The 12,289-nt window shown below is 42.7% G+C and overlaps 1 protein-coding gene across 1 annotated transcript in view; it reads left to right on the forward strand.

The window, feature by feature from the left end:
- Nucleotides 1-11,550: 11,550 nt before the first annotated feature.
- The window catches only part of rpn1 (ribophorin I), a 37,917-nt gene continuing 37,178 nt past the window's right edge, over nucleotides 11,551-12,289 (forward strand). The window contains exon 1 of the mRNA XM_069937422.1: nucleotides 11,551-11,887. Coding sequence (XP_069793523.1) covers nucleotides 11,651-11,887 — 237 coding nt within the window. The 5' untranslated portion in view covers nucleotides 11,551-11,650. The remainder of the gene's footprint in view (nucleotides 11,888-12,289) is intronic.

A 12,289-nucleotide genomic window follows, 5' to 3' on the forward strand; every position in this document is an offset into this window, starting at 1 on the left:
TTTTAACAGTGCTGGTGATCATCCCTAGCCACATCCCACACTATGCCACTGCCAAAGATGGAGAAATATTTCCCAGAAATTCACTCTCAGTCAGTGGTGTGAAAGAGACTATAAAATTCCAAGAATTAGTAGGAGGAGGACACTCATCCCTTTGAGTCTGGTCTCTTGTTCAACTAGATTATGACTGGGCTTGACTCAACATTCCTATCTGCCTGTCATAAACTTTCACCTACTTTACTTGTTGAGAATCTCTCTACAACATTCATTGTACACTTTGGCCCATAATGTCATCATTGAACATAATGTCAAATTAAACTAAAACTCTGCTGTTTGCATATGATAGACATTCCTCTTTTCCCTTCATGCTCATATGTCTACCTTGAAGCCTTTTAAACACTATTTTTGTATCTACTTCCACCACTACCCCAGGCATCATGTTCCAGGCATCTGTCACTGTCGCGTACTTACCTTCGTCAGGAGGAAAGTGAGAGTGTCAAGGTCACCCTCATGGCAGTTAGCCAATGAGAAGGTCAGAGGAGTTTACTTGGGTGGTGTTTGGGGAGTTGAAGAATGCAATGTTGTGTCTAGTGAATAATAAAAAAATTCAACTTCATGGTGTGCTGAAGGAAACAAGTGAGTGTATTGTTTATTTGTTTATAAGCTGTGGTAAATCAGTGCCATTGCACACCCAACACTCGCTGTATAAAAAAACTTGCCCTATACATCTACTTTTATCTTCCCAGCATCCCAACCCTTCTCCCTGATCAACTTAAATGCATCGCGGAACAGACTTGATGGGCCAAGTTGTCTCCTTCTGTTCTTTTATCTTGTGAACTTGTGAACATGCTCTAGTATGTGACAATTTTACCTTCTGTAAAAGATTCGGACTATCCACCCTATCAATGCCTCCTGTAATTTTGTAAACTTCTTTACCACCGCCTCTGACACTCCGGAGGAAAAAAAATAATTGCTTTCCTTTGAGGAAAAGAGTTTGAAAAAAGTTAGGACTCTCTGAGATTATAAAATGTACAGTACCTATTTCATGGCTTTTTTTTTAGTCACCCTTATCTTTAGATTCTCCTACAAGAGGAAGCATCAAGTTCAATTAAATCCCCTTTCACTCTGCTAAACTCCTGGAAACACACAACCAGCCTGACCATCCTACTCTTTCTAGGTATTAGTCCGGTTAAGTTTTTTTCTCTGAATTCCTTCCAGTGCATTAACATCATTCCTTAACTAAGGACACTGATACTCTACAATACTAAAATGAAGAAAGTCGTGAATGCAGTTCAGACTATCACCCAAACCCTCACCCCTCCATCAACTCTGTCTACAATTCCTGCTGTCTTGGAAAAGCAGCCAACATATTAAAAGCAACTCCAGCCATATTCCCTTCAGCACCCCCTCCCATTTGAAAGCAGAATGCGAGAGGTTATATTGAGGCATATAAAATTCTGACAAGATTGAAAGTCAGTTTCTTTCCCACCATTATCAGAGTCCTGAATGAACCTCACATTCATAAAATAATGTTGCCTTTCTACTGTTCTATTTGATCTCTCTCTGTGTTTTCACTGCTGTACTGCAAATGAGTTGACTCAGACTATTTGCAAAACTAACTTTCTCACTGTAAACATGGCAATAAACTTAAACTCAGTACTCCATATGTGGTCTCAAGAATGCCCGAAATAACTGAAGTATAACCTCTATTTTGTATTCAATTCCCTCAAAACAACTACATTCTATTAACTTTCCATGTTTCTTGCTGTAACTGCAAACTAGTTTTTTGCAAATTATTCTCTTAAACACTCCAGATTCCTCTTGTGTTAGTGCTCAGTCAAACCAGTCCGAATCCATCATCATACACTGACTATGGGTCAAGCTCATATTTTTTGGAACAGACCAAGATGTAGTGATGGAAGTTGTTTTGCAAGCAGACCATTAGACATCTCATACAAAATACAGCAAGTAAGACAAATACAGGAATGCACAGTTACCGAGAAATCAATTAGTATGGAGCAAAACCAACATAACTGTACTATTTTGCAGTTCGTTCAGGGGCTTGATTACAGCAGGAAAGAAACTGTCCTTGAATCTGGTGGTCCATGATCTCATGCTTGTGAATCTTCTCCCTGACAGAAGTGGGTGAAGCGAATGTGACCAGAGTGGAATGAGTTTTTTTAAAATATACTGACTGCTTGTTAAGACAGCAAGAGCTACAGATGGAATTGATGGAAGGCAGTGGGGCTGTGTGTGGTGGTCCAAGCCACATTAACAACCCACCACAGTTCATTGCAATCTTAGGGAGAGCAGTTCCTGTCCCACACAGCATTGCAATCTGACAGGATTCTTTTAGTGTTGCACCTCTAGAAGTTGTTGAGTGATGCAGTGACATGCCAAATCCCCTTGGGCTTCTGAGGAAGTAAAGGCACTGGCAAAGTTTTATAGCTATTGCATCGATGTGGATGGACCAGAACAGGTCACTGGAGATTTTTACTCCAATAAACTTAAAAAGATATCTACTATCACCATCTTAGCACCACTGATGGACCAGAGAATGAGCTCCACCTCTCCTCTTTGACTACCTCATTGGTGTTGCTGACATTGAGGGAGAGGTTGTTGTCCTGGCATCATGCCATAAGTTCCTCTGTTTCTCTTCTGTACTCTGCCTCATCATTGTTGGAGATCCTGCCAAGGTCGATGGTTTTATCCATGAGTTTATAGATGGAGTTGGAGCTGTGTTTGGTCATGCAGTCTTGGCTGTACAGGGAATAAAGTAGGGGGGCTACATACACAGCCTTAAGGTGCCCCAGCTTTGAGGATGAGTATGGAGAAGGTGATGTCACTAATCCTCACTGATTGTGGCCTGCGGACAGGGAGACATAGATCTAATTGCAGGGAGGGGTGCTGAGACTGTCATGGAGTTGGGAACGAGTTTGCTTGACACTATTGTGTTGAAAGCAGGAGGATAGTTGTGATTAAGCAGGTACCATTTCATCAACTGGCCAGTTCTGAAAGAAAAACCTATAAAAACATAAAAGGAAAGGGGGGGCAGGAAGTGGGGTTAGAGAGGATGGCTCCACAATTGTCAGTTTTGCTGTGCATTTGCTGTGAACATGTGAACCATATTAAAGTTCAGGTCCATGTGCACCACCCAATGTTCATAGTTCCCCTTCCAATCCCATTCCTCCAATATTTGGCACCTGCTCGAAAATAATCAGGCCATTTATTCAACAGCATAATGCCCAGTCACCTCCCCCATCACTCATTCCATCCGCACTCCCACCCCCCTTCCTCTTTGTTCCCCCTCCTCCCTTCCAGCTGCTTCTGCATGAACAACTGAAGCCAAGCCTTCCACACAAAGCTTCCTGTGAGAAGCCAGACAGAACCTATGTTGCCGGTCCAGGGTTTCCGGTGAGTAGCTCTGCCGCTGCCAGCCTTGGGTTTATCAGAGGGGTGCCAGGCACTGGTCAGGATACTGTGGTAAAACTGGATTACAGGAGCCATCAGTTAGGGTTTTCTTGAGTGTCAAGTTTAAGATAGATTGAAGTTCCCGCACTCAATCATGACAGTTAGGATTGCGTGAGCTGGTCTGTTTACGCTGCCCATTAATGTCTTCAGTCCTATGGGGACGTATTTCAACCATTCCATTAGCTACGTATTCCACAGCACGACTATTTAAAGATTTGGAGAGCAGTAGAATCAGTCCACTCAAGTGGAAACCAAACTCACAGGTCACTGGTAGACTTTGCCAAAGAAACCTTGGTGCTTGGTGCTCGTTCAGTGAAAGGAAGTTTACACTAAAATCTATTTCGTTTTGCTACTACTTCCCAATTTTCTCTCCTAAACTCAGCTTGGTCAGGTGTTGGATATCTTGCCCCATCAATGGAGGACAAATCTAGATCCTTATTTCAAAATACCTAGATAAATCTTCTGGATTATTAGAATGCTCTGATTGAATGAAGACACATCTGCAGTGATCAAGTTACAAGGCACAAATGACCAACACATACAAAGACTTGCTAATCATCCATTTAACAACTGGGTCATTACACTATATTGGTTGACAGGTTTCAAAGGCTACAATAAATAGATTGTGACATCCATTAAAGAGAGCTTAAAGAAATTATGGGGTTTTTGAACCCATTGTTTACCTTCTTTTTTAGTATTAGTAGTGAACTGTTTGTGTTAAACCAGTAGCCTCTGAAGGAAGGGGATTAACAAATAGATAAATAGTAATGTTTTTTTACTTCTTTTCAATAGTTTCAATACATTTTTATTATTATATAAGATTTGTTAATATTTTATTTTATTCACATATACCTATGTAACATTAATTTGATAAAAACCAATAAAAACATTGAAAAGAAAAAGAAACAATGGTGAAGAAACCATCCATGAAAAACTTCTGTCTGAGGTCCATGGCATTGCTGAATATCTCAATTATCAGGTGAACTGAGCATTCAGTCTCCCCAACCAAGATCCCACTAACCAATCTTAAGACATCCATTCTCAGTTACAAAAAAACTCTTTCCAGTCCAGGAAGAGTGAAACACAAAAAGTCCAGGAAGAGTTCATTCTCCAAAATCAGAGAAGATTCCAACTGCCTCTCTCCCTATTAGATGCTGATTTCTGACACCTGTGCATTTAAGCCTCATGTCAAGAGCTTTTGAGGTAGGTAAGAAAGTTTAGAGATATTGATTGCAGTGCCTGGTTTAGTGAAGATTGGTGACAGCACATTCTCCACAATCATCCTCAACACCAAAGCATCTCAGGGCTGAATATTCAGACCCCTACTTTATTCCCTATGCATTCATGACTGGATGACCAAAAGGATCAATGCTCAATCCTCAGTCCAAATGAACAGTGCCATGAAATTGCACCACCCAATTATACCAATGTGATCAATTAACCTACTAATCCTAGACATCTTTGGCACATGAGGAAAACACCAGAGAATCCAGAGGAAACTCAAACGGTCACGGGAAGAATGTACAAATTCCTTGCAGATTGCAGCAGATTTGAATCTGGGTCGCTGCTTTATACTAATTGTTCCGTACTCAAGGTCTTGACGAAAGGTTCCGACCTGAAACATTTGGCATTCTTTTTCTCCGACTGATGCTGCTTGAGCAGCTGAATTCCTTCAGTAGGTTTTTATTTGTATTCAAGGACAGGTTAACTTGCCTGGATAACACTCAAAACAAAATATATCCTTGTATCTTGGCACATATGAGAATAAACAATCCCTATTCTTAAGCACTCATAGAATGCTTAAGTATTTAAATCCCTCTGAATGACAGAATTTCTCCTTATTTCAGTGCCAAATGTCTGTCATTTATCCTTTCTGGCCTTATTTAGACTCTCCAGGATGAGGAAACAGCCTGCCAGTGTCCACGCTACTGATCCATCTCACAACCTTCTGCCCCAATGAATCAACTCTCCTTCTCAACTCCAGTGTGTACAGCACATCCATAACCTTCCTCACTGGACACCACTCTGATCTCAAGGATTAGTAAAATGATTATGGACTGGACTGAATCCAATCTTTTTTTTCAGATAATCAAAAAAAGACTGCAGGTGTTGGAAATAGTCTTAGAGTCCTAGAATGTGGAAACAGGCCCTTCTGTCCAACTTGCCCACTCACAAAGGTTCCACCTGCCTGTATTTGGCCTATTCCTCTCTAAACCCATCTACCCAGATATCTTCTACATTTTTTCTTGAACTTTCCAATGTTACAAGCCCAGAGGACGCCAAAACACAGCAGCAATAGATATTCACCAAGACAAATAGTTTCTTAAACAAAAGTTGCTTTTAATCATCTTTAAACATGAAATCAGAATCACACTTTCTTATCACTATAACTTAACTAACCTAACTTAACCCCCTTCTAATTCTAAGCGCTCATGTATGTAATGTGTGTGTAGGTTCATAAAATTTCTTTGTTTCACAGTTCAATCTCACTTCTCATTCCTCCAAGTTCGCTGGTTACAGGCAATTCTTATACTGTGCACAGAATTTAACATTTATAAAGTTCACAAAGTTTTGGTGCTTGAAAGGTAAATGGTTACCACTCAGGAAGGTTCTTGTCCATTTTCTGAGAGAGATTTGTTGTACGCTGGACACCCACAACTGATTCCTTTTTAATCAGCCACTTCAGTGTCTTGCCGAAGAAACTTGCCCCCTCAAAGGTCTTCGATGACAGCAAGCAGCATGTCTTGATCAGCCAATTACTCTGGGGGAGCTGACTGACTCCATCCATTCCTATGGGTCAAGTAAGACTCCCGGAAGCGGTGGCTTACCAGCTGAGTTGTACACGGCTCTGTAAGACTGGGTGGGCCCAGACCTACTGGAAGTGTACAATGCTATGCTCCTGGCATGAGGAAGGGCATCATCACCCTCATCTTCAAACTGAATTGGAATCAGGAATTAGAGACCCATTTCATTGCTAAATTAGGACCACAAAATCCTGTACAAGGTCATCGCCAATCAAGTCATGTGATCCACCCAGACCAGAGCTGCACGGTTCCGGCAGGAAGATCTCTGACAGCCTCGGGATGCTCAAGGATACCATCGCCTATGTGCAGGTCAAGGCAGTGGATGCCTCCTGGTCAGCTTAGACCAGGACAAGGTTTTCAATTGGATACAGAGCATTTACATGATGATGTGCTCTCCAAAATGGGCTTTGGGGAGGGAATCCAGAATTGGATTAAACTGCTCCACACAGACATCTGTAGTTCAGTCCAAATCAATGCATGGGAAACAGATAGCTTCCCTTCAAGTCTGGAGTTAGGCAAGGCTACCTACTGTATCCAGTCTAATTTGGGTGCTGCATAGAGCCCTTTGCTGAATCCATCAGGAAGGATGAGGGCATGAGGAGTGGAGGCACTCAGATCAAGGCCTCCCTGCATATGGACGACATCACCATCTTATGTTTGGATAAACACAAATAGTCTGGAGACTGACCAGCATATGCAAGTGTTTTGAGACTGTTATGAGCCAAGAGGACCCCAAAACCCAACAGCAATAGATATTCACCAAGACAAATGGTTACTAAAACAAAAGTTGCTTTTAATTATCTTTAAACATGAAAACAGGATCACACTTAATATCACTAACTTAACCCCCTTATAATTCTAAGCATATGTAATGTGTGTGTAAGTTTAGAAAAGTTCTTTGATTCACAGTCCAATCTCACTTCTCATTCCTCCAAGTTCACTGGTTGCAGGCAATTCTTATACTGTGCACAGAATTTAACATTTATAAAATTCACCAGGCATTGGTGCTTGAAAGGTAAATGGTTACCGCTCAGGAAGGTTCTTGTCAGTTTTCAGAGAGAGATTTGTTGCACGCTGGACAACTGATTCCTTTAAATCTGCCACTTCAGTGTCTTGCCGAAGAAACTTGCCCCCTCAGGGTTCTCCAGTTGATAATCTCTTTCTTTCAGGTCTTCATATTCCTTTTTGTTTCTCTTATTTCAATTGAAACATTAGGCTTCCAGTCCTCTCCTCTTGCATGAACCACAAGGGCTTTGACCAGGCTGAACTAAGCATTCACAATCCGTCTTCCAAATGGGGTTTTTCAAGCTTTCCAGCTTGTCCTGTTCCAGTCCCAGCTACTGCTGGCAACTGTAGCACTGTCTCTTTCAGGCAGTGCTCTCTCAGAGAGAAAGCCTGTTTTTCTCTCTCTCTGCTTGCAAAACCACATGACCCTCTTAGAACAGCAAGTTCTACATCAGACAGCCAGGGGCATCAATGAGTTCTTTCATCTGTTGCCTTTTTGTAAACAACAATGCATTAATGAAGGCTCTTGGCGCTAGACTGTCTAGCATGAGCAGAGCTCCAGTATTTTAAATAAGATCTGTTTTAAAGTGTTTGTATGTGACCTACACTAAAAACCTTCCCCAATTTACCTCCCCAAAACATATCAAATACAATACAAATACAACATAATCTGTTACAAGTCCGCATCAGGCACCAGGGTAAACCAGAATATGAGCGAGTCAATGCTGTTCAGTAATTGGGCTGACTCAACCACTATCACCTTTACAATCAGATCTGACTACCTGAAGGAGCTGGGGATCTGGTTTGGAGGGGCTGAGGAGTGCAACAAAAATTGGTCAAAGCAGATTGCAAAGGTCCACCAAAAATTGGGACAGTGGGCACGGTGCTCCCTCATGATAATGGGGAACAACCTGGTCATTAGGTGCGAAGTGCTCTCAGTACTGCAATACGTGGCACAGGTGTAGCCCATCCCCCGCACCTCCTACCTTGCCATTACCAGAGCAGTTTTCTGATTGATATGGGGATCAAAAATAAATAGGGTCTGAGGGAGTGCCTTGTACAAGTCATCAGACAATGGGGGCAAGGGTGTACACAACATGGATCTCACCCTGATGACCATCTTCATGCGTGGCTGCCTCAGGTTGTGCATGGATCTAAAGTACAAAGGCACCAAGTGCCGCTATGTGCTGAGGTTCTACCTAACCCAGGTGTTGCAAAGGATAGACTTGGCCCCCATACCGCACAATGTCCCAGTCAGCTGGTCTTTGTCACACCACCAATCCTTTGTAGAAAAGACTAACACCTTTGACCACAAGGCTATCAGGCAATGGTCAGCACAGAATGCCCTACAGAAACTGAGAGATGAGGACTCAATGGATTCAGGGGGATGGTTCCCTGAGCAGACCATCTAAGCAGGTCATCTGGCAGAATAAACCATCATCAGGACTCACAAACAAGCACCAGGACTTGGCCCAACTGGCGGTGAGAGGAGCCCTCCCAGTGAGATCTTTCTTGTATAACCAGAACATCAGCTCCATGCACGTTGTCCTCAGAATGGCTGCAGTGGAGTGGAGACTGTTACCCACCTCTTTGCTGCAGATTCGCAGTTTATGAAGATGGATGCATGAGGTCCTTGTCACAGTTCATCCCCAGTGGCAGCGTGACAGAGGACTCCCTGATCTACAGATTGTTCCTGGGGCACACTCTGAGTCCAATGTCCAGAAATGCTGGAAGACTCGGTGAAAGATGTTCTTTGGTCTGCCCGAAACATGTTGATCATTCAGCATATTAAGATGTCATTTGAGGAATGCTGTCGACTGGTGCATTCCAGGCTGCAGGAGTACTGAAGCTTGATGCAGCCAACACAAGAATAATGTGGGGAAGAAACACAGCCAAGAGTTCTCCCATTACCAGGCACTGGGGGCTGATACTGAGGGGAAGCCCCTCAACTAACAGAGGGGGGGGGGGGGGGGAGAAACAACGTAGTAATGGGGAATGGAGAGAACAAATGTAACAAAGATTGTATAGATATGACTGAAATTATGTGTAAAAAGACTTGAACTCTTCCTGTTTATAATTTTTTTTTTCTAGAAAAGCGATGTTTAATGATAATGTGTAGAAATTACAAGGTGCCACAGTAATGGTAATGATGTATATAAAATATACATTGATGAAAATGTATGTAGATGGCTGACTTTATGAATGTATTGAACAGTTTTCTTGTTTTGTAAATATTTTTAAAATAAAAAGACTGGAGCCCCAAATAGTGGTGAGGGAAGCAAGTTTAGTGTTTATTGTGGTAATAGGGATAGGCAACTGATTTTAACAGCCACTGATTTGATAACGTTGTGGCTATTTGAAGGGATGAGAGAGTCATGGAGGGAGCAGTGATAGAGTTTGTTTATCAAGTAGTTCAGCTAGTTTTCCCTTACAATGTACAAGTAAAACACAATACAAAAGTGCAGAGAGCAATCAGATACAGAGCAGAGGCAGATTATTTCACCATTGAAAGATTCATTCAGTGGTCAGATAACAGCAGGAAAGATTAATCAAATCCAGCTCAATTGTTTCAGCCACTCTGCACATTGAAGTTAGCCTATTTTCATGTCATATTACAATGGGCAACATCGAGGATAGGTTTTCAGTTCAACAGTGATACATGGCTGAACTTACTCAAGTCTGCTGAAGAATTACTGAATGTCCTTTGACTGAAATAATTTATATTTCAATGCATTGGTAATTAATCAACTCTTTTACTCTAACATCTCTCTATTTATTGCTGTTACTGCTTGTGAACTGCACAGCCATTTTCATTTTCTGATTGTCTTTGAATGAACTGCTGAACCATGAAGTTATTTCCAGAGAAACACAAAAACTGCAGATACTGTACTGGAATCTAGTTAACAATGAGAAGCTGGAAGGTATTCAAGAGGTCAGGCAGCATCCATGGAGAGAAACAGTTAACATTTCTGGTCAGGACCCTTTCTCAAGAGTGTGTTCTATCAGATGTTAATTTGAATACTTGGCTAATCTTAGCCAAAGTGAATTTACCAATAAACCTCTCATTCATTTGTGTCATCTTGAATTTTGCTTTGGCCTTCTAACAGTCAACTGTCTTTCTTCAGGATTTCATTAGGCTCCAAGAAATAAAGACCTTGGGATACTCTGAATCACTGCAATTGCGATGTGTGAAAATAAAGGTGGAAGGACATCCTCAGAGGGAAGGGCATTGGGAAATTTTTCTTTCTTTCTTTGGCTTGGCTTCGCGGACGAAGATTTATGGAGGGGTTTGTTCACATCTGCTGCAGGCTCGTTGGTGACTGACAAGTCCGATGCGGGACAGGCAGGCACAGTTGCAAGGGAAAATTGGTTGGTTGGGGTTGGGTGTTGGGTTTTTCCTCCTTTGTCTTTTGTCAGTGAGGTGGGCTCTGCGGTCTTCTTCAAAGGAAGTTGCTGCCCGCTGAACTGTGAGGCGCCAAGATGCACGGTTGGAGGCGATATCAGCCCACTGGTGGTGGTCAGTGTGGCAGGCACCAAGATTTTATTGGCAGTAAAAACATAGAAGTTGGATTATCACATTTTGTCTGCACTCCTTCCCTACCTCCTGCCTGATTTTTTCTCACAACTTGAAGGGCTCAGGCCTGAAACCTCGGTAACATTGGGGGTGGGGGGAAGAAAACCTTCACGTTATACTGCGGAATGTCATTTACAAGGGACTTGAGCTCTTAAAAAGGAAACCCAGTGTCCGGGGCTCTATACAGAGAACCTCAGACCTGACAGCAACACCCGTTTCTCTTCCTAGCTGCTTCCTTCAGTCTTGAACTGGGTGAAGATTGGCGCCGCCCGACTGAAATCTTACAGGTATTTCTACAACCATTCGATAGTTGTGCCCGACTGCTGGGAGAAATCCTGCGACATTTCCTGCTGCGGGCGAACGGTGCTGATCTTCCTATAAATGCTGCCAGAGCTGCTGAGTCCAATGGACCGACAAAAGCTTCTCCAGCATCTTATTGGATAAACCAAATGACCGGAATAAATGATCCAATCAAAACAAGAAGGCGGGTTACACGATGATTGACGGCCATTAACAACCAATAAGGAGAAAAGGACGTAAAACGTCGCGGGTATTTCAATTATATCTGTTTCACTGCCCGATATTAAAAGATGTAATTAATATCTCGGAAAATACAATATATAAGTGGAGTAACATTTTATTTCAAAAGAGCTTTGACAGGCAGTACCCTAGCTCCCTGCCGTTGCTAAGGGTAGGGTCCTTAACTAGCTGGTGGACGCCATCTTGCCTTCCTGAATGGGGGCGTGAATTGTGGCAGCTCGGTGGGAAGAATCCATTGCCATCCACCGCTCTCCGCGACATGAGGGCTTCCCCTTCCATCTCCATCTTGGCCTGTGGCCTCTTGGCTTCTCTGCGGCTGGTGTATGGCGACACACTGGTGAACGAGGAGGTCCGGCGCTCCATTGATTTGAGCACCCACTTGGCCAAGATCACGGCGGAGGTGACGCTGGCCAACGCCGGGCCCTCAGCCGCCTCGTCCTTCCTCCTGGCCGTGGAGCCCGGCTTGGAAAACCACCTGGCTTATCTCGCAGTCACCGTAAGCGTTTATATTTTTTCCGAATATCGCCAAGAGTTACAGTACAAAATAGTCTTTTTAAGAATCACATCAGACAGTGTTTTCAAAATGCAAGAAAGTGCAAACTTTCCGTACATTTTGTGAACATTGCTTCAATGACCAGATAATACTTTTTTTTCCCCCAAAGTTGAGGGTATAGAGTTAACGCCGGCTTGAAGCGGTGCCTGGCGCAGGGTAAACAATGAATGACAGGCGTGGTGCTTCCGTGTTGCACTTGGAGAGTTTGACACGTATGCATGAAGCTTCAGTGCTTCACTACATTTGTTCAGGAGCATTTACACTACACAGGCCTCTTTCAATCCCATTCTGGTCTTAAAAGAAAACCTGTTAAATTAAAGTTATAAAAGCAGTTCTGACTGGGAG

The sequence above is a fragment of the Narcine bancroftii genome, chromosome 5, assembly GCF_036971445.1.
Source record: "Narcine bancroftii isolate sNarBan1 chromosome 5, sNarBan1.hap1, whole genome shotgun sequence".
NCBI classification, from domain to species: Eukaryota; Metazoa; Chordata; class Chondrichthyes; order Torpediniformes; family Narcinidae; genus Narcine; species Narcine bancroftii.